Source organism: Mobula birostris, chromosome 3, assembly GCF_030028105.1.
Source record: "Mobula birostris isolate sMobBir1 chromosome 3, sMobBir1.hap1, whole genome shotgun sequence".
NCBI lineage: Eukaryota > Metazoa > Chordata > Chondrichthyes > Myliobatiformes > Myliobatidae > Mobula > Mobula birostris.
The window spans coordinates 112,085,113-112,108,843 of NC_092372.1; the positions used below are offsets into that span (position 1 = coordinate 112,085,113).

Here is a 23,731-nt window from a genome sequence, read left to right on the forward strand (position 1 = left end):
GAGGTTTAATCGGACCTTGCTAGACATGCTGGGGACCCTGGAGGTGGAGTCAACATATTGGGCATTTGGTTCACAGTTATAACTGTAGACGAAATGAAGCTACTGGGTAGCTCGCCATATTATCTGATGTTTGGGCGCGAGGCAAGGTTGCCCACTGACCTTTGTCTTGGGACCGACGAGGGTGACTTACCACCGAAGACTTATCTGAAGCATGTGTCTGACATGAGAAAAGGGATTGTGAATTAGCAGGGGTCGTGGCTGCTAAGCAGAATCAAGGGAATAAGAGGAGGTATGATCAAATGTAAACTTGCCTTGGCGTTTTCCAGAAAACTTATTACAAAGTTCAGACTTTGTCAAATTTATAGCGATTCAAATAAAAGATTTTTTTCTTTTTAATAATACGGGAGATGTGTCAAAATTGATTATATGGGATACATTTAAAGTGTATTTGTGAGGTCAGATAATCTATTTGGCTAAGCTTAAGAAACAGACAAAAATAGAGTTAGATAGGATTTTGTAACATATTTGGATAACACCTATGCAGTTTCTCCTAATATTGATTTATTTAAACAAAGGGTTGAACTTCAATCACAATATAATTTATTATTAACTTATCCTGTTGAAAGAAATTTGCTTAAATTAAAAAGCCAATTTTATGTGTTTGGAGATAAAAGTAATAAGCATCCCAACTAAAAGCAGTTAGAGCTAAAAGAGATATTTTAAAAATTCGTAAGGGAGATGGTAGTTTAGCTTGTAACTATGAAGATATTAATAAAAATTTTCAAGACTATTACAGTGAACTCTATAAATCTCAGTTTCCAGTTGATCCTTCTAAAATGAATGCCTTTTTACAAAAGATTGAATTTCCTAGAATATCTGTTGAGGTTGAACAAATTCTTGATACTCCTTTTACTGAAAGAGAAATTCAGAAAGCTATTTTTTCAATGTAATCTGGTAAAGCTCCTGGACTAGATGGTTTTACTGTAGGATTCTATAAAAAATTTGAAAATTTGCTTACTCTTTATATGTTGGAAATGCTTAAGGATTCTTTTTTGTTAGGAGAGTTACCTTCTACATTTTATGAAGCTTCTATTTCTTTAATTCTTAAGAAAGATAAAGGCCTTACGGATCGTGCTTCATATAGACCTATCTCATTATTAAATGTAGGTGCCAAAATTCTTTCAAAAATAATGGCTAATTGGTTGAAGAATATACTAGCTAAAATTATCTCTCAGGACCAAGCAGGTTTTATAAAAGGCCGTTATTCTTTTTCTAACACTTGGAGATTGTTAAATGTTATATACTCATCCCTCTCGAAAACTCCTCAATGTGTTGTTTCTCTTGATGCTGAAAAGGCATTTGATAGAGTTGAATAGAAATATTTATTTAATGCTTTAGAGAAATTTAGCTTTGGTACTAATTTTAATAAGTGGATTAGAATGAAAAAAGCCCTTTTGCCACTGCGATTACTAATAACTGTAGATCCCCCTTTTTTCGACTTTCGCAGGGTACGAGACAAGGATGTCCGTTAAGTCCTTTGTTAATTAATTTGGTGCTGGAACCTCTGGCTATTGCACTTCATGAAGCTAAGGATATTCAAGGAATTTCCATAAATGGGACTATTCAAAAGATTTCCCTTTATACTGATGATCTCTTAGTTTATGTTTCGAATCCTGAAGAGTCTCTTCCTAGTTTATTGAAATTATTAAATGAATTTGGAAAGTTTTCAGGATATAAATTAAACCTGCATAAAAGTGAATTATTTCCTTTAAATTATTCTGCTTTTATTATGTGAAGTTACGGATTCTTTTAAATATTTAGGTATTATCATCACTAAAAATTATGGAAACCTTTATAGAGCTAATTTAGTTCCCTTGGTGGATTTTATGAAGCAATTATTTTCTAGATGGTCTTGCTTTGCCTAATTTAAGAATGTATTATTGGGCGGTTAATATACGCTATACGTCTTCTTGGTTGTATTGGACCGATAAAAATGAACAACCACCATGGGTTGATCTGGAATTGAAAGCTGTGAAACAATTTTACTTAAGTTCGTTATTAGGAGCTTCTTTACCTATACAACTAGCCAAAATTTCTATTTTAAATATAAATCCTATGATTAAGCAGTCATTACGAATTTGGTACCAGTTTCATAAGTTTTTTAATCTTAAAAAATTTAACCTTCTTGGTTTAATTTATTGGAACTATTTATTTAAACCTTCACTTAGTGATCCTACCTTTTCTCTTTGGAGGAATAAAGTAATTTATTCCTTTATGGATTTGTTTCAAGAAGGCCGATGGATGTCCTTTGAGAAATTAGTAACTAAATACTCTCTTTCATACTCACACTTTTTGCAATATCTTCAGGTCAGACATTTTTAAGGAGACACTGTCTAAAATATTTCCTAATGTTAATAGTCAGTGTGACAGATGTAAAATTGAGATAGCTACATTGACACATATGTTTTGGTCGTGTTCTGTATTGAAACAGTTTTGGAAATCTATTTTTTCTACAATTTCTAAAGCTTTAAAAATTAATTTACCACCTAATAAATTGACAGTTTTGTTTGGTATAGTTCCTCAATATATTCATGGTATTTCTATATCAGACCAACATGCAATTGCATTTGTTACATTATTGGCTAGAAGGGCTATTTTATTAAAATGGAAAGATGCTTCTGCTCCCACTTTGATACAATGGTTCTGTCAGGGGATGCTATGTCTTAGTTTGGAAAAAATCAGAAGTCGAACTTTTGATCCTCGATTTGACTTTGAAAAAAAGTGGGGCTCTTTTGCCTGCTACTATCATTTGATTTGAGTTAATTAAGATGGTCCCCTTCTGATTTTTGGGTAACTGGATTTGGTTGGCGGATTGCTGTCTTTTTTTAATAGAAGCTTGTATGTCGTATAGCTGTGGGTTTGTGCTCCAAATGTTTTTTTTTTGTTAGCTGGTTTTTTTTTTGTTTTAGTTAGTAGGGGTTCCTTTTTCCAAAAGAAAAGCTTTAACATTTTGTTTTTTTAAAATTATTATTATTGATATACTGTTTAGCTTGGTTAATAGTTTGACTCTTATTATACATATTGATATATTGACTTGATTATTTTAATTTTTTGTTGTGGATTTTTAATAATAATTAATAAAAAGATTTTAAAATGAAAATGAAACGTTTCGGGCCAAGACCCTTCAGCAGGACTGGAGCGAAAAAGATGTCATTGTCCATGTGGACTTCAGCAAGGTTTTGATAATGTCCCACAGGAGTGGCTGGTCAAAAAGATTTCATTGCTTGGCATTCAGGATGAAGTAGCAAAATGGATTCAGCATTGACTTTGGAAAGTAGATGATTGCCTCTCTCACTGGAGGCCTGTGCTAACAGTGTTCCTTGGGAAACAGTGCTGTCAATGATGCGGATGATAATGTAGATTATAATGCATTTTCCTTTTCACCTTTTTATTAATGCTAAGATTTTTATAATAAGCAGACTTTAATTCAGTAAACCATAGGAATATTTTATCTGTACTTAGTTACCAATAATTTACATGTATTTATTAATATCATACAGGAGTGGCTGGAAAGGAAAAGACAAATTCTTTCTGAAAATAAAAGACATCGAAAGCTGAAAGTACAACAGGAAAATGAGAAGAGAGAGCAGGTTTACTAATTTATTCCCAATGGTTCAATGTTCTATTACATAAACTGCTACTTTCAACATTAAAACATTAATTTTGAAATTTATTGGAGAAGTAAAGGGATTGTTCAATTTTAAGAAATGTACAAAAATTCATTGCTATGTTTTACTGTATATTTCCAAAAATATTTAAATATAGACTGATATAGTCATTTGGCCCACCAGGTCCATGCCAGCCATATAAAGAACATTAGGACATGCACATGGATAGGAAAGGTAGAGAGGGATATGGACAGAAACAAATAGAACACCTCCAAGCTGGGAAACCTAGCAGCGTACTGCAGCAATACTGGCTCACTTGAGGCATATCAGTCTATAGCTTGAAAGTGAAGTGGCCGTGCTTGAGCTGTAAGTGCCATGTTTCACTATAAGTGAGGAGGCTAAGCAGCTGTTTTTATTATTTTTCTGATTTGTGTAGTGGAATTGTAGTTATGGCGATGGAATGCTCCTCCTGCAAAATGTGGAATACTTCCTAGAAAGTATGATCTATAAAGAAAGTTTAGACAAACTTGGATTGTTTTCCCTAGAGTGTCAGAGTCTGAGGGGAGATATGATGGAAGTTTATTTACTAATGAGAGGAAAATCTAGGCCAGAAAGGCAGCATCGTTTCCCCAGGGTGATCACGATCACCATTATTATCTGCTGTGTCATATGGCATAGGCAATCATAGCCCGAGGATAGAAATGCCTAACACTGGAAAAAATGCTACATCTCCAAGCAAAGTTCTTGCTTTGGTTAATATGCCTACATATTATGTCAAAATGTTTTTGTAGATGCACCTCAAAAGTTCTGCCTACTCTGATCCTTAATATATGCATTAAAATCACATGCTATAAATAGTCAAATCAAAAGTATCACTTCTACTTCTGCTTCACAAGTGAGGACCTAGTTGAGTTCACTAAGTTCAATAGGAAAGTTAAAGAGGAAAATAGGGAAAATGAAGACATACTGACAGAAAACACAAAATAGAATCCATGCGGGTAACATACGCAAAATACTGCAGGTGCATCTATGCTGGGAAGTACCGGTTGATGTTTCAGGCTGAGACCCTTCAAAAGAACTGGAAGAGAAGGGGACAGGTGCCAGAATAAGCAGATGTGGGAAGGCACATAGTGACAGGAGATAGGTTAAAGGAAAGGTGGGTGGATGATGTGTGAAGCTTGAAGGTGAGAGGTGAAGAGCTGAAGATAAAGGAGTTGGACAGTGGAAAGTGTCATAACTGTTGTTAGGGAGGAGGTGTAGGCAGGTATACCACTTGTCGTAGTTGTAGAGATGAATGCTAGGATAAAGGTCTATGGGTTGGGACAAGTGGGCAGTGGAGTCCCTCCAAGTGAGGCGACACTTCACCTATAAATCTTTCAGGGTCATTTATTGTATATTGCATCCTCAACAGTGGTGAGGCCTGATGCAGATTGGTGAACTGCTTCATTGGGCACCTGCAGATCCGCTACAACAAGCAGGATCTCTGGAAGGGCACCCATTTCAATTCAGCTTCCCATTCCCACACTGACTTGTCTGTTTGTGACCTCCTCTACTGGCACAGTGGAGCCAAACCCAGTTTGGAGGAACAGCACCTCATATTCCATCTAGGTAGTCTCCAACCTGATGGCATGAACATTGATTTATCTAACTTCCAGGAAACCACTCTGCTTTACTTCCCACTCCTCCACCTTTGTTGTTTCCCCCCATTCTAATCACCCTCTCAACTCTTCACCTGCCCTCATGACCTGCCCACCACATCCCTCTGGTTACCTACCTCTTTTCCTTTTTTTCATGACAAATTTTCAAGAAGACTATCAGATTCCTTCTTCTTCAGCACTTTCCCTCTTCAGCCTCTCACCTCCCAGCTTCTTATATCATAAGATATTAAGACATAGAAGAAGGATTAGGCTATTTCGCCCATTAAGTTTGTTCCATCATGGCTGATTCATTGTCCTCATACCATTTATCGGCCCCCTCCATCACCCATCTATCTTACCCCTCAGCTCGACTTTCATATCATGGACTTTATTTGTCACGTGTAGATTAAAAATACAATGAAATGCGTTGTTTATGTCAAATCAAATCAGCAAGGATTGACCGGTATCCATATCTCTCCATTCTCTGCACATTACTATCGAAGAACCTCTTAAATGCTTCCAGCATATTTGCCCTTATGCTTTCCTACCAACACCTTAAAGGTATGCCCCTCTTATGAGCAATTTCTGTCACAAATATGGAAGATAAATTGTTAGCACATGAACTCAAGGATGACCAATATCCTTGTGAACAGGTTTGCTTGAGCTGTTCAGGAGAGTTTAATCTAATTTGACATGGGGATGGGAACTGGAGCAATAGGGCAGATGATAGGGCAGTTGGTATACAATTAGATGCAGTGTGTAATGTATGGAAGGGTAGGCAGATGATAGGGCAAAATAGTAGTCAATGGAATGGGTTAGTTTCAACAGTTTGGAAAAGTGAGGATAAAGTAAAAAGGAAGGAGAATGTGAGAGAGCTTAATGAAGTCTCCAGAATAAATGAAAAGACAAAAAGTTTAGAAATTTTACTTCTGGTAATATGGGGAAAGCTAAAAAGGGTGATGAATACAGGTGTCATACTTATTAGATTTTGAGGCACCATGGTAGCATAACGGTTAGCACAATGCTATTACAGCTTGACGCTCAGAGTTCAGTCTTGGTGGCCTCTGTAAGGAATCTCTGTATGTCCTCCCTGTGGAATCTATGGATTTTTTCCAGCTGCTCCAATTTCCTCCCACAGTCCAAAGACATATCAAAGAGGTTAATTGGTCATTCTAAACTGTCCTGTGATTAGGTTATGGTTAAATCGGGATTGTCAGAGGTTGCTGTGCAGTGCAGATTGATACTGCATTGTATCTCTAAACAAAAATAATATATGTAAATGCTCACAGTTTATGGAACAAGGAAGATCAGTTAGGGTTTGATCGGTATGAAGTCATGGCTGAAAGAACATCGCAATTGGATGCATAACATCCAGGGATACACATTGTATTAGAAAGGACAGGGAGAGGGGTGGAGTGGGCTTTGTTGGTTAAAAAATAAATAAAATCCTAAGAAAGAGGTACCAAAAGATCAGAAGATATAGAATTCTTGTGTTTAGAGTTAACAAACTGTTAGGGTAAGAAAGACCCTGATACAGGCCTCTGAACAGTAGTCAGGACATGGAAGACAAGAGATAGGAAAGGCATTTAAAAAGAGACATGTTATGGTCATCTTAAGGGATTTCAAAATGCAGGTAGATTGAAAGCTAGGCTGGTGTTTGTATCCCAAGAGAAGGAATTTGCAGAATGCCTACGTTGGCTTTTTAGAGCAGTTTGTGGTTAGAAGAAAGGCAATTCCGAATTGGGGGATGTGTATTGAGCCAGATTTGATGAGCGAGCTGAAGGGAAATAAACCCTTAGGAGGCAGTGATCATAATTCACCCAGCAGATTGAGAGGGAGAAGCTAATGTGAGATTTATCAGTATCACAGTGGAATAAAAGGAATTACAAAAATATGAGAGAGGAGCTGGTCGAAGTTGATTAGAAGGGGAAACTAGCAGGGATGACGGCAGAGTAGCAATGGCCGGAGATTCTGGGAGCATTTTGGAAAATGCAAGGACCGAAACATTCCAAAGAAGAAGCAATATTCTACAGGCGACTGTGGTGGACAAGGGAAGTGAAATATAGCAAAAAACTTAAAGAGAGAGGGTGTATAATAGAACAAGAATTAGTAGGAAATTAGAGGACAGGGAGCTTTTAAAAACAAAATAAGTCGACTAAAATGCACTAAGGAGAGAAACGGTGGATGGAGGAGTGCTTTGTAAGCATTGTGGAGAGGCGAGTAGCAGTGGTCGAGTATGTTATCTCCCCGTGTGCTCACCTGGATGTGTTGACAGAACTTCGGAGAGATTTTAATCGAGCTTCTCTGACTAAAGTCTCTCTGAAATTCTTTAGTCAGTGACACTTAATTAAAGTCTCTGGCGATAATGAAAGCAGCCTCTGGGTGTACAGTCTCCAGGGTGCTGATGGTTCTTGTACAGTTCCTTGAGAGCCAGGTCAGTATCAGCCTGCAGCAGAATGTACACAGCTGTGATAATAATAGCCATGAACTCCCTAGGCAGCCAGAAAAGTCTACACAGCAGCACAAGGTACTCCAGAAACAGGGAGCAAAAAGATTTGAGGGCATTAGATGTGTATGAATTTCCTTCAATGTTGAGAATGAGGATAAACTACTTTCAACTACCAGTAGTTGTATGGAGTTCAATGAAATCTGTAACTTCAGCTAATTGGGGCTGACACTTACTTAGGTCAAAATGTAATGGTCCCGATGTGCCCAATTAACTGGAGTACATTATAGAAACATAGAAAACATAGAAAATAGGTGCAGGAGTAGGCCATTCGGCCCTTTGAGCCTGCATCGCCATTCAGTATGATCATGGCTGATCATCCAACTCAGAACCCTGTACCAGCCTTCCCTCCATACCCCCTGATCCCTTTAGCCACAACGGCCATATCTAACTCCCTCTTAAATATAGCCAATGAACTGGCCTCAACTGTTTCCTGTGACAGAGAATTCCACAGATTCACCACTCTCTGTGTGAAGAAGTTTTTCCTAATCTTGGTCCTAAAAGGCTTCCCCTTTATCCTCAAACTGTGACCTCTTGTTCTGGACTTCCCCAACACCGGGAACAATCTTCCTGCATCTAGCCTGTCCAATCCCTTTAGGATTTTATACGTTTCAATCAGATCCCCCCTCAATCTTCTAAATTCCAACGAGTATAAGCCTAGTTCATCCAGTCTTTCATCATATGAAAGTCCTGCCATCCCAGGAATCAATCTGGTGAACCTTCTTTGTACTCCCTCTATGGCAAGGATGTCTTTCCTCAGATTAGGGGACCAAAACTGCACACAATACTCCAGGTGTGGTCTCACCAAGGCCTTGTACAACTGCAGTAGTACCTCCCTGCTCCTGTACTCGAATCCTCTTGCTATGAATGCCAGCATACCCTTTGTCTTTTTCACTGCCTGCTGTACCTGCATGCCCACTTTCAATGACTGGTGTATAATGACACCCAGGTCTCGTTGCACCTCCCCTTTTCCTAATCGGCCACCATTCAGATAATAATCTGTTTTCCTGTTTTTGCCACCAAAGTGGATAACTTCACATTTATCCACATTAAATTGCATCTGCCATGAATTTGCCCACTCACCTAACCTATCCAAGTCACTCTGCATCCTCTTAGCATCCTCCTCACAGCTAACACTGCCACCCAGCTTCGTGTCATCCGCAAACTTGGAGATGCTGCATTTAATTCCCTCATCCAAGTCATTAATATATATTGTAAACAACTGGGGTCCCAGCATTGAGCCTTGCGGTACCCCACTAGTCACTGCCTTGCCATTCTGAAAAGGTCCCGTTTATTCCCACTCTTTGCTTCCTGTCTGCCAACCGATTCTCTATCCATATCAATACCTTACCCCCAATACCGTGTGCTTTAAATTTGCATACTAATCTCCTGTGTGGGACCTTGTCAAAAGCCTTTTGAAAATCCAAATATACCACATCCACTGGTTCTCCCCTATCCACTCTACTAGGTACATCCTCAAAAAATTCTATGAGATTCGTCAGACATGATTTTCCTTTCACAAATCCATGCTGACTTTGTCCGATGATTTCACCGCTTTCCAAATGTGCTGTTATCACATCTTTAATAACTGATGAACAATTTGATTTGATTCTTTGATTTTATTATTTCTTTCTGAAATTTTTGCAATGAATATGAATGTTTTAGCTAATTGCTCTGTTTCTATTAAAGAAGAATATTGCAAACAAAAAAGAAGCAAAGGCATCATTTGAGGCCTGGAAGACAAGGAAGAAGAATGCATTTAAAGAAACCTATCAGAAGAAGAAAGAAGAGGAGAAAATAAAGCAACAAGCAGAGGCAGAGAAAGAAGAGAGGAAGGAAGAAGCAAAAAAGGCAATCGCAGCTTTTTGATTAAATTAACAATAGTTGAAAGGTCTACTTTACTGAAGGGTTTAGACCAGGGGTCGGCAACCTTTTTGCCTCTGTGGGCCGGATCGTGTATTAATGAGTGGACGGTGGGCCAGATATACGCCATAAAAAACTTGAAATATGGGAATTATCCATTTAGATACATCTAGTTATGTTTTGCCTCAAATTAATGAATAACACATGCTAGAACATTATTTGTGCTTAACCAAGGATGCCAATTAGTAATCAAAGAACTCAGTTTAGTTTTTCTGTCCCACCATTGCTGGTGATGATTTAACATTAGCTTCAACACATTATGTTTCATTTCTGACATCATTTTCATCAAAGCTTCAAAAATGTCTACTCCGGTAACCATGTTCTTTATAGGAATTAATTGAATAAACTCTTCAAAAATTTGAGAAGTTGAGGTCACTCCTCACAGAAACACTGTAAGTTGAGCAGTGTCTCTGAAGTCTGCACTTCCATCAAGCGCAATTGAAAAAAAATGCATTTCGTTGCATGCATCCCTTAAACAACTTTTAACATCTGCTGACATTTCTTCAACTCGCCGTGTGATCATTCTTGCTGACAGGCTGATGCAAATAAAGATTTCTTTTCAGGACAAACAATATCCACCACTGCAGTAAACATTCTTTGACAAATTCTCCATTTGTAAAAGGCTTCATCTTTTCTGCAATACATTTTGAGACTTCGTAGCTGGCATGGGTATTTCCTTCATTTTCACTGCTTTTTTGGCACTCAGCATCTACCTTCCTGCATTTTGCATTCATTGCCATTGGAATTCTTTTCTTTGATTTTATCTTATAACGCGAGTTATTCAACAAGTATTGTAGCACATGTAAATATCTGGATATTTAGCATGGATTTCTTGTTAAAACACAGTGATGCTGTTTCTGTTTACAAATTTGAATGATCCCATCTGAAAACCTGCACGTGCATGGAAAGTATCTAATACACATTAATAAGGTAGTCTGCCTTCCCGTCATTCGTATATACCAGTGTTTGGTTTGGAACAAAACGGAACTTCTGGCCAGTGTAACAAGACGCCATACATATCCATCAGTGTGGTCGCGTGAAACACTCAGAATAAGGAAAAATTGCTCGCGGGTCGGATAAGCATAGTATCCCAATATTTGCTCGCGGGCCAGTCAAAATACCTTTGCGGGCTGGATCTGGCCCATGGGCTATAGGTTGCCTACCCCTGGTTTAGATCATAAGACCAAACAAAAAGGAGCAGAATTAGGCAATTCCACCCATTTAGTATCCTCTGCCATTCCCTCGTGGCTGATTTATTATTCCCACTCTCCTACCTTCTTCCTGTAACCTTTGACTCATAGAACAGTACAGCACAGTACAGGCTCTTCAGCCCACAATGTTGTTCCGACCCTTAAACCCTGTCTCCCATATAACCCCCCCCACCTTAAATTCCTCCATATACCTCCCCGATTAATCAAGAATTTATCATAGTCATAGTCATAGTCATAGTCATACTTTATTGATCCCAGGGGAAACTGGTTTTCATTACAGTTGCACCATAAATAAATAAATAAATAATAGATAGTAATAGAACCATAAATAGTTAAATAGTAATATGTAAATTATGCCAGTAAATTATGAAATAAGTCCAGGACCAGCCTATTGGCTCAGGGTGTCTGACCCTCCAAGGGAGGAGTTGTAAAGTTTGATGGCCACAGGCAGGAATGACGCTCTGTGTTGCATCTCGGTGGAATGAGTCTCTGGCTGAATGTACTCCTGTGCCCACCCAGTACATTGTGTAGTGGATGGGAGACAATGACCAAGATGGCATGCAACTTAGACAGCATCCTCTTTTCGGACACCACCGTGAGAGAGTCCATTTCCATCCCCACAACATCACTGGCCTTACGAATGAGTTTTTTGATTCTGTCGGTGTCTGCTACCCTCAACCTACTGCCCAGTACACAACAGCAAACATGATAGCACTGGCCACCACAGTCTCGTAGAACATCCTCAGCATCGTCCGGCAGATGTTAAAGGACCTCAGTCTCCTCAGGAAATAGAGACGGCTCTGATCCTTCTTGTAGGCAGCTTCAGTGTTCTTTGACCAGTCCAGTTTATTGTCAATTCGTATCCCCAGATATTTGTAATCCTCCACCATGTACGCACTGACCCCCTGGATGGAAACAGGGGTCACCGGTACCTTAGCTCTCCTCAGGTCTACCACCAGCTCCTTAGTCTTTTTCACATTAAGCTGCAGATAATTCTGCTCACACCATGTGACAAAGTTTCCTACCGTAGCCCTGTACTCAAACTCATCTGCCTTGCTGATGCATCCAACTATGGCAGAGTCATCCAAAAACTTCTGAAGATGACAAGATCTCTGTGCAGTAGTTGAAGTCTGAGGTGCAAAAAGTGAAGAGAAAGGGAGACAAGACAGTTCCCTGTGGAGCCCCAGTGCTGCTGATCACTCTGTCGGACACACAGTGTTGCAAGCACACGTACTGTGGTCTGCTAGTCAGGTAATCAAGAATCCATGATACCAGGGAAGCATCCACCTGCATTGCTGTCAGCTTCTCCCCCAGCAGAGCAGGGCGGATGGTGTTGAACGCACTGGAGAAGTCAAAAAACATGACCCTCACAGTGCTTGCTGGCCGCGACTTCTGCCTTAAAAATACCCAAAGACTTGGCCTGCACAGCTGTCAGTGGCAATGAATTCCACAGATTCACCACCCTATGGTTAAAGAATTTTTTCCTCATCTCTGTTTGAAATGAACATCCCTCAATTCTGAGGCTCTGGTGCTACATTCCCCCGCCGTAGGAAATATACTGTCCACATACACTTTATCCAGACCTTGCAATAGTTGCTAAATAGGTTGCAATGAAATTCCTCTTGTATTCTTCCAAACTCTAGCAAGTAGAGATCCAGAGCTCATATGTTAACCTTAACATTCTTGAGAAAATCCTTTGGACCCTCTCAATCACCAGATCTTTTCTCAGATAATTTTGTATACCCATCAAAACTCCTCTCAATCTTCTATGTTCCAAGGAATAAAGTCCTAACCTATTTAATCTTTCCATATAACTCAAGTCCTCCAGACCCAGCAACGTTCTTGTAAATTTTCTCTATATTCTTTCAACCTTATTTACATCTTTTCTGTAGTGTTACAAGAATCACCCCTTGTAATAATGATCAGTGAAGCACAGAGAATCTAGTTACTGACAAGTAACTTTTATTGTTTCAATTAAAAGCACGTGGGTTCACAAGCTGTCTCTGTGTGTACCCTACTAGAATTCCCTGACCTTCCATGAAGAGTCAATGAAGAGAAAATGTATTACCCGGGAAAGGAGTCTACGCTGGCCAGGCATTCCTCGTGGTCCCGATCTCCATGTGTCCGTGGGGTCCTCCTTATCCGCAATGGTTTGTCTCTGGTTGCTGGAGAGTTATCGCCCTTGCGTATTTGGAGCTCCTGAGTTCCTCATCAATTGAACCATTGGATCTCCAATCCGGACCTACCTGGGTCACCTTCTTACTGGTCATTGTACAGGACTACAGCCAACATTGTTTCATGGCTCTGCCCACCCTAGCCTTGTGTATTTGTGTCTTTACACTCTGACTAGTCCAAACCAGTTAAATGAGGCAACCCAGACAGAGTCTAATGAGATTACCAATTGCATGTCTGACATTTTACATAGCAAGCAGCTACTCCTCTGAGAATGGTCTCAGGTTTAGCAGATCATTTCCTGAAGCTTTCTGTGTCCATATTCAGTTGCTCTGATTAGATTATCCAAGACCAAGAAACTGTTCAGAGTCCACAAAATGGGGGGGAAAACAAAGACAACTGGCTTGTCTGCTTCCCCTATCCTTGATCAGACTGAAGTTTCTTCTGGCCAGCAGTAGGTTGGTGACTCACAATACTCCAAAATAGGCTTCACCAAGGTCTTATACTTCAACATAACATCCCATCTCCTGTACTTAGTGCATTGATTTATGAAGACCAAAAGCTTTCTTTATGACCCTATCTGTGACCACTTTCAATGAATTATGGACCTATTTTTCCAAATCCCTTTGTTCGCCCACACTCCTCAGTGTCCTACCTTTCACTGTGTAAGAGCTACCCACGTTGGTCCTTCAGAAGTGTAAAACCTTGCATATGTCTGCATTGAACTTCATCTGCCATTTTCCAGCCTATTTTTCCAGCTGGTCTAGATCCTGCTGCAAGCCATGGCAGTCTTCCTCATTGTCCACTACATTCCCAATATTGGTGCCAGCCGCAAATTTTCTGATTCAGTTATTTCCTCAAAAAATTCCAACAGATTTGTCAGACAAGATTTTCTGTTTTATCATGTGCCTCCAAGTACCCTAAAACCTCCTCCTTAACAATCAACTCCAACATCTTCCCCACTAGTGAGGTTAGGTGAACTGGCCTATAGTTTATTTTCTTATGCCTCTCTCTCTTCTTGAAGCGTGGAGTGACATTTGTAATTTTCTATTCCACAGAACCATGCCAGAAACAAGTGATTCTTAAAAGATCATTACAAATGCCTCTACAATTTATTCAGCTACCTCTTTCAGAACCCTTGGTTGTAGTTTATCTAGTCCAGGTGACTTAGCAAACTTCAGACCTTTTAGTTTCCCAAGCACTTTCTCCCCTGTAATAGCAACTGCACTTACTTCTGTCCCCCTGACACGCTTGAACTTCTGGCAGAATGCTAGTGTCTTCCACAGTGAAGACTGATGCAAAGTACTCATTCATTTCATCCACCATTTCCTTGTTCCCACACCCCCATTACTACTCCAGCAACATTTTCCAATGGTCTGATATCTACTGTTGCCTCTCTTTTATTCTTTATATATATATAAAAATTGGTACCCTCTTTGATATTATTGGCTTGCTTACCCTTATATTCCATCATTTTACTCCTTATAGCTTTTTAAATTTTTTGTTGGTTTTTAAAAGCTTCTCAATCCTCTAACTTCCCGATAATTTTTGCTCTATTATATGCCCTTTCTTTCGCTTTTATGTTGGCTTTGACTTCCCTTGTCAGCCACACTTGTGTGATCCTGCCTTTAGAATACTTCTTTGGTGGGGTGGGGTATCTATCCTGTCCCAGAAACTCCAGCCATTGCTGCTCTGCTGTCCTCCCTACTAATCAACTTTGGCCAGCTCCTCTCTCATGCCTCTGAAATTCGCTTTACTCCACTGTAATACTGATATTTCTGATATCTCTGATCTTCTCCTTCTCAAATTGCAGGGTGAATTCTATCATATTCTATCACTACTTTCTCAGGATTCCTTTACCTCAAGCTCCCTATTTAAACCTGGTTCATTACACAACACCCGATCTGGAATAGCTGATCCCCTAGTGGGCTCAACCACAAGCTGCTCTAAAAAGACATCCCATCAGGGTCTTTTTACCCTTGCAGTTCTTTAACACTACCAATGATTCTGCATCTTCTGATTCTATGTCACCTCTTTCTAAGAATTTGATTTAATTTTTTACCTACAGATCCATGCCACTCCCTCTGCCTACCTGCCTGTCCTTTCAATACAACGTGTATCCTTGGATATTAAACTTACAACAATAATCTTCTTTCAGCCACGATTCAGTGATGCCCACAACATCATACCTGTCAATCTCAAATTGTGGTACAAGACCATCTATCTTACTTCATATACTGCATGCATTCAAATACAATACCTTCAGTTTTGTATTTGTCACCCTTTTAGAATTTATTCTTGTTACACTGCAACTTTGCACTGACTGCAATTTTGCCCTATCGTCAACTTGTCCTTTCTGACAGTCTCATTACACACTGCCTCTGCTTGTATACTTACTGCCCCATCCTCAGCCTTATCATTCAGTTTCCCATCCTCCTGCCAGATTAGTTCAATCTCTCCCAACGGTTCTAGCAAACCTGCCTGCTATGATATTGGTGTCCCTCGGATTCAGGTGTAACCCACCCTTTGTAAAGATTATATGTTCCCCAGAAGTGATCCCAAAATCCAGAAATCTGAACCCCTGCCCCCTGCACAGTTCCCCAGCCACACATTCATTTGCCTGATCATCCTATTCTTAGCCTCAGTGGCACATGTCACAGGCAGCAATCCAGAGATGACAACGCTGGCTGTTCTGCATTTAATCTTTCTACCTAGATCTCTGAATTCTCTTTTTCCTCCCTCTTCCTACCTATGTCATTGGTGACAATAGGTACCAAGACTTCTGGCTGCTCACCCTACCCCTTTAGAATGCTGTGGATCTGAGACACCCTGGCCATGGCACCTGGGAGGCAACATACCATCCGGGTGTTTCTTTTGTGTCTGCAGAATCTGGTGACTACTCCTCTAACTAAGGAATCCTGTATCACTACTGCAGTTCTCTTCCCCCACTTCCCTTATGAACCACAGCACGAGATGCAGTGCCAGAGAACTGATTGCTGCTGTTTTCCACTGTTAGGTCGTATGGTCTCAACAGTATCCAAAGCACTATACTTATTATTATAAGACCATTTAGTTTGATGCCTTCTTTTATTTCCTTAGTTATCCAAGGCTGGCTCTACCCACCCTTATTGTCCTTGCTTTTAACTGGAATATATTTTTGTTGAGCACTGTGAAAAATCTCTTTGAAAGTCTTCCTGTTCCTCAACTGTCCCACCATATGGCCTTTGTTTCCAGTCTACACTAGCCAAATCCTTCCTCATCCCATTGTAGTCTCCATTGTTTAGGCATAATACAATGGTTTTAGATCAAGCTATTGCACCTTTCATTTGTGTGAGAAACTCAGTCATACTGTGACCACTCTTTCCAAGAGGATCCCTAACAACAAGATCACTAATTTTACCTGTCTCATTGCACAGGACCAGATCTAAGATAGCACGTTTCCTTGCAGGTTCGGTAACATGCTGTACAAGAAAGCCATCATGGATGCATTCTGTGAAGTCCTTCTCAAGACTGCTTTGATCAAGTTGATTCACCCAATCTATGTGCAAGTTAAAGTTCCCCTTGATAACTGCTGCTCCATTCTTACATGCTTCAGATATTTCTCTGTTTATTGCTTGTACCACTGTAATGTTATTCTTCGGTGGTTGATGGACAACTCCTACCAGTGATTTTTTCCCTTTACTATTCCTAATCTCTACCCAGAAGGATTCAACATACTGCTCCTTAGATCTTACATCATCTCTCACTATCGCCCTGACCTCACTACTCCACCTCTCTTATCTTCCTGCCTATCCTTCCGTATTACCCGATATCCTTGGATATTTAAATCCCATTCCTCTCCACCCTGCAACTACATCTTTGTAATGGCCACTAAATCATACCCCTTTGATTTGAGCCACGAATTCACTGACCTTGTTTTGAATCATACGGGCATTCAAGTAAAGTGCCCTTATACTCATTGTGCTTTTAAAATCTTGTAATCTTTTACTCTTGCACTTGACTTTTCTTCACGCCACTCTTACTTTTTTTTATCTTTTGTGTTTTCTTTATCTTTATCCACACTTTTCTTTTTTACTTTATCCATACTTCTCCAATCTGTTGAACCTACCCCCCATATTTAGCTTAAAGCCCTATCCACACCCTTAGTAATCTGATTTGCTAGGATCCAGGTCCCGTCACAGTTCAGGTGGAGCCCATCCCAGTGGTACAGCTCCCTCCTTCCCCAGTACTGGTGCTAGTTTCCCATGAATTCAAACCACTTCTCCCACACCAATCCCTGAGTTACACACTTAACTCTCTAATCTTCTTGACCCTATTTCAATTTGCACGTGGCTCAGGTAGTAATCCAGAGGTTGCTACCTCACCTTTTTGGTTCTGTTCTTTAATTTTGTCCTTGGCTGCTCAGATTCCCTCAGCAGAACCTCTTTCCTCATTCTACATATATCATTGGTACCCACATGGAACACAACAATTGGACCTTTCCCTTCCCACTGCAAATTCCTCTGCAGGTCAGATAAGATGTCCCGAACCCGGGCATCAGTCAGGCAACACAGCCTTCAGGACACTATTCTTGTGACAGAGAATTCTGTCTATTCCCCTGACTATACTATCCCCAATTACCACTACATTTATCTTCTTTCTCTTGAATGGCTCCCTGAACTAACAGTGCCACAGTTAGGTAGCTCATTCTTTCTACAGCCCCCACTGTCATCTGCACAGGGAGCAAGAATCTCAGACCTGTTGGACAAGCTCAAGAGTTGAGGTTCCTCTAGCACTTGGCTCCCACTACTCACCTCACTCACAGTCACACCCTATTGAACCTGACCACAGACCGAATTTGAGGCAGCTAATCTAATGGGTGAGACTACCTCCTGAAACAGAGAATCCAGGTAACTCTCTCCCATCCTGATGTGCCGCAGTGTTTGCTGCTCAGATTCCAGGTCATCAGCTTTGAGCCTGAATTCCTTAAGCAGCCAACACTTCAGAATCAGAATCAGGTTTTTTATCACTGGCATGTGACATGAAATTTGTTAACATAGCAGCAGCAGTTCTCTGTAATACATAATCTAGAAGAGAAAAAAATAAAAATAATAATAATAAGTAAATTACAGTACTGTATACATATATTGAATAGATTTTTAAAAAGTGCAAAAAACAGAAATACTGTTGATTAAAAAAAGTGAGGTAGTCTCCAAGAATTCAATGTCCATTTAGGAATTGGATGGCAGAGGGGAAGAAGCTGTTCCTGGATCACTGAGTGTGTGCCTTCAGGCTTCTGTACCTCCTACCTGATGGTAACAGTGAGAAAAGGGCATGCACTGGGTGCTGGAGGTCCTTAATAATGGATTCTGCCTTTCTAAGTCACCACTCCCTGAAGATGTCCTGGGTACTTTGTAGGCTGGAACCCAAGATGGAGCTGACTAGATTTACAACCCTCTGCAGCTTCTTTCGGTCGTGTGCAGTAGCCCCCCTTGCTGTAGATGTGGTCACCAGGAACCACAATGGGGTCCACCAGCTCCCACATCATGGAGCTACAGCACACCACCTGATCCTGCTTTATCCCTTTATTTAATTAGCTGTAACTTATCAGCGGGAGGAGAAGATGGTGGCATGACGCAGCGCACGCAGCCTCTCCAGTGAAATGATATCGTATTTGTTAAATAGGGTACCGTGCGCAATTCTGATTTGATGGAAACACATGAGAAGGCACAGAGGAACATCTGGAAATTTCTGAAATGCTCGGTTCGCTACTGTGCGATCGAGAGTCTCCAGAGGGAAGGCCCCAAAATCCCCAGCTTTGTCTGCTGCTGGCGACCGAGGCTGAGGTCAAAGCATTCGGCAGAGATGGCGCTCGATACTCGGTGTCGGAGGGCTGATTGGAGCTTGAAGTTTTCGGACGACTCAGAGTGGGACTGTGGTCGGACATGGCGGGGAGAGTTTTCTTCCTTCTCCCATCTGCGTGAGATGTGGGACATTCGAGAGACTTTGAACTTTTTTACTGTGCCATGGACTGTTCTTCATCAAATTATGGTATTGTTGCACTGTTGTAACTATATGTTATAATTATGTGGTTTTATTAGTTTTTCAGTCTTGGTCTGTCCTGTGTTTCTGTGATATCACACCGGAGGGATATTGTATCATTTCTTAATGCATGCATTACTAAATGACAACAAAAGAGGACTGCATGTCCTCATAATCTAAAAATGTAATCTAAACTCAGCCGGCAGAAGGCAAAGGGAAACCACTGCTGTAACCTGCCAAGTACATGATTTCCCAGTATGTCACTCTCAATAAAGGATCAAAACAACAATGTTAACGACAAGTGTCAGAACAGAGCGGTGTGGAGGGAAATCATCCGCCACCTGGCAATTCCAGATGTGACCTAACGATGGCTTAATTTAGTGACATTTTATTCAGCCACCACGAAAGCCTTACTTGCTGCTTACCTATACTTCCTCGCCAAACCCTCAAGTTCCCATTCCTACACTGGTCCGCTCACACAATGGCCACTCTGCTTTGACCCTGCTTTATTTTTATTTGCTCTGCTAATGTCAGAATGGGGGTGGGGAGGCAGCACTGGGAGGGTACCCAAATGCAAGACGCAAACACTGAAGTATTAGGAACAGGACAGGACTAGAGACTAGAGTTAGGGACGTGACTGGATGCAGACTAGGAGCTAGGACAAGAACACAGACTTAGGCTAGGATTTGACTAGTAAAGCGGGACCTGGACAAGGAACTAGGAACTTGGAACCTGGACAAGGACTCTGAGCCAGAGACTGGACAAGGACCCGAAACCTGGGTCTTGAATTGGGCTCGGACCCCGGATCTAGGTGAGTACATGATGTGGCTACAAGACTGGACGAGGCTTGGGTTCGGACTCCGAGCCGAGGACATGACGATGCTTGGGTTTGGACTCCAAGCCGAGGACATGACAAGGACCCAGAACCTGGGTCTTGACTCGGGCTCGGACTCTGGAACTAGGCAAAGACATGACGTGGTCTTGGGAAACAGGAACCTTGGAGCCTTGGACGAGGACGACAGGAATGCAGCACACAGAGCCTTGGTCTTGGGACAGACAGGAACACAGAGCCTTGGTCTTGGAAGAGACAGGAACACAGAGCCTTGGGCCTGCACTAGGACCATAGCCCTCCATACCCCTGCTATCTATGTCTCTATCCTAATTTTTCTTAAACATTAAAATTGATGTTGCATGCACCACTTGTACCAGCAGCTCATTCCACACTATCACAACCCTCTATGAGTGAAAAAGTTTCTCCTCATGTTTTCCTTAAACTTCTCACCTATCACCCTTAATCCATGACCTCTGGTTGTCCTCCCACCCAACCTCAGTGGAAAAAACCTACTTGCATTTACCCTATCTATTTCCCTCATAATTTGGTCAGATTTCCTCTCAATCTACTATGTTCTAAACTAGAATACAGTCCTGACTTATTCAATCTTTCCTTATACCTTAGGTCCTCCAGACCCAGCAACATCCTCGTAAAATTTTCTCTGTACTCTTTCAACCTTGTTTACATCTTTTCTGTAAATAGGTGACCAAAACTGCACACAATACACCAAATTAGGCCTCACCAACGTCTTGTACAACTTCAATGTAACATCCCATCTCTTCTCGTGCCTATCCACCTGTGACACCAGTTTCAACGATTATGGACCTGTATTCTTAGATCCCTTTGTTCTACCACAGTCCTCAGTGCCCTACCATTCACTATGTAAGATCTACCCTGGTTGGTCCTACTGGAGTTCAAAGCCTTGCATTTGTCTGCATTGTTTCATCTGCAGTTTTTCAGACCATTTTTCCAGCTGATACAGATCTCTCTGTAAGCCACGAAAGCCTTCTTTACTGTCCATTACACCCCCAGTCTTGGTGTCATCCACAAATTTTCTGATCCAGTTAACATATTATCATCCAGATCATTGATACAGATGACAAACAACAAAGGACCTAGCACTGATCCCTGTGGCACACCACTAGTCACAGGCCTCCAGTCAGAGAATACCGACTGGAGGCCTTCTACTGCCACTCTCTCTGGCTTCTCCCACAAAGCCAGTGTCTAATCCAATTTACTACCTCATCCTGAATGTTGAGCAACTGAACCTTTTTGAACAGCCTCCCATGCAGAACCATGTCAATACCGATACATTAGGTTTTTATCTTCTCTTTCTCAAATTGCAAGGTAAATTCTACCATATTATGATCACTGTCTCCTCTGCTTCAAGCTTCCTAATCAAATCTGGGTTATTACACAACATTCAGTCCAGATTTGCAGTTTCCCTAGTGGGCTCAACCACAAGCTGCCACCTTGTAGGCATTCTACAAATTCCTTCATTTGGGATCCTGGACCAAATGGATTTTCTCAGTCTACCTGCATATGGAAATCCCCCTTGATTTTTGCAAGATTTCACTTTCTACATGCCTTTTCTATATCCTGTTGTAATGTGTAGTCCACACCCTGGCTGTTCAGAGGCCTGTATATAACTCCCATCAGCATCTTTTTACCCTTGCAGTTTCTTAACTCTACCCATAAGGATTCTAATCCTACGTCATGTCTTTCTTAGGATTTGATTTCATTTTTTACCAATTGCCCCATCCTCAGTCCTATCATTCCGGTTCCTATCCCCGTGAAAAATTAGTTTAAACCTTCCCTAACAGCTCTAGCAGACCTGCCTGAAAGGACATTGATCCCCTTGGGGTTCTTAGGAAAGTATGACCCATCCTTTTTGTACATATCTTTCTTAAAAGAGATTCCAATAATCCAGAAATCTGAAACCCTGCCCCCACACCAGTTCCTCAGCCACACATTCATCTGCCAAATCACCCTGTTCTTACCCTCATTGGCAAATGGCACAGGCAGCAATCCAGAGATTATTACCCTGGAGGTGCTGGTTTTCAGCTTACTGCCTAACTGCCTTATATTCTCCCTTCAGGACCTCCTCCCTTTTCCTACCTATGTTGTTGGTACCAATATATCCCACGACTCCCAGCTGCTCACCCGCCCCCTTTAGCATATCATGGACCTGACCTGACCCTGACCCTGGCATCTGGGATGCAACACACCATCTGGGTGTGTCTTTTTAACGTCCATAGAATCTGTTTTCTGTTCCGATAATTGTAGAATCCCCTTTCACTACTGCACTCCTCTTCTCCACTCTTTGCTTCTGAGCCACAGAGCCAGACTCAGTGTCAGAGACCTGGGCTTCCCCCAGTAAACCATTCCCCTCCCCCCCACACAATATCAAAGCAGTGTACTTATTATTGAGGGGAATGGCCACAGGGTACCTGTCTCTAGAAACCTGTGGGTGACTACCTCCTTATTTTCCTATATGAGCTGAAGGTCATTGAGTTGCAGCTCTAATTCCTTAACACAGTCTCTAAGGATCTGCAGCTCAATGCACTTTGAGCAGATGTAGTTATCAGGAAGACTGGAGGTTTCCCGAAATTTGCCACATCTAACACAAGGAACTTCTGGATCCATTCTGAGTGTACTAGGTATGTACTAACAGAAAAAGAATCTTAATAGAAACTTCTAACTTACTTACTGAGAACCTCTGCCGGCGCTTGCAAAGCCTATTGTTGCCTAACGTGTTAAGCGAAAGCCAGGCCACTCTAATACTGTTATACTCCAACAATGGCAACATCTTTTTTTTATTGTGACTGCACTGACTTCAGCTCGCCCAAAGAAAGCTGAAAAACCCTGAGCTCTTTTTAAACATCATGTTGTGCAACTAACAAATGACTTCTCATGCTGATTTTAGCCCGTGAAAGAAATAAATTACTTGCATTAGAGGTAGTGCAACAATGTTTCATTGCATTGATTTCTTACCAGAAAATAGAACACATATGTCCAATTAAGTGGTTGGAAGGGAATTTGAAAAGTGTAAGTACATGGTGAATCTGTGTATTCTGGTGATTGGGTCTTTAATTATTGACACAATTTGAAGATAAGGTATCAGCTATTTTACACTGAAATATTCAGGAATTTAGGAATTTTATCTCTCAGAGGACTCACCATAATTGTCCTCACTAGAATGTTACCAAAATCAGTCGTGTAGGTGAACCAAACTGGAAAGTGTAGATGAGTCCAGAAATCAGATTAGCTATGATCTTGTTGAATGGCACAGAAGCACATATTTCTTATGGCTTTTATTCAGATTCAAATGTTGTGATTGCTGCATTCAATAGAATTAATATTATACATGGTTTGTAAGAGACTGTCTGAGCTTTTCTTTTCAGAAATATGCAATATGATAGGGTTGTTCATCTTCTAAACCATATTTATCTATCTAGAGATGTACATTATTTAATACATTCATTCTGAAATAGTAATGGAATAATACTTCTCTTTGATAGGTATTTGAAAAATGGAAAGAAGGCAAAGAGAGATATTTGCAAGAAAACTTACAAAAGCAAAAACAGGTTAAAAAAGAGAAGAAGGAAAAGGAAAAGGAGCAAATCAATGAACGAAAGGAAGGAAATGCTTCCGCATTTATGAAGTGGTAAGCAAATTTCAAAGGTTAAAAAGTCCAATTTAATATCAGAGAAATGTATACAATATACATCCTGAAATGCTTCGCAACCATCCATGAAAAC

At 40.8% G+C, this 23,731-nt stretch overlaps 1 protein-coding gene across 15 annotated transcripts in view; it reads left to right on the plus strand.

Annotated features, from left to right (window-relative positions):
- LOC140195221 (uncharacterized) overlaps positions 1-23,731 on the plus strand; it is a 276,914-nt gene that overhangs the window by 180,514 nt on the left and 72,669 nt on the right. For 14 of the 15 annotated variants that reach the window (XM_072253210.1, XM_072253212.1, XM_072253206.1 and 11 more), the window contains 3 exons: positions 3,561-3,650; positions 9,501-9,662; positions 23,492-23,637. In XM_072253210.1, coding sequence (XP_072109311.1) covers positions 3,561-3,650; positions 9,501-9,662; positions 23,492-23,637 — 398 coding nt within the window. The remainder of the gene's footprint in view (positions 1-3,560; positions 3,651-9,500; positions 9,663-23,491; positions 23,638-23,731) is intronic. The other variant, XM_072253209.1, reaches the window with a different exon arrangement.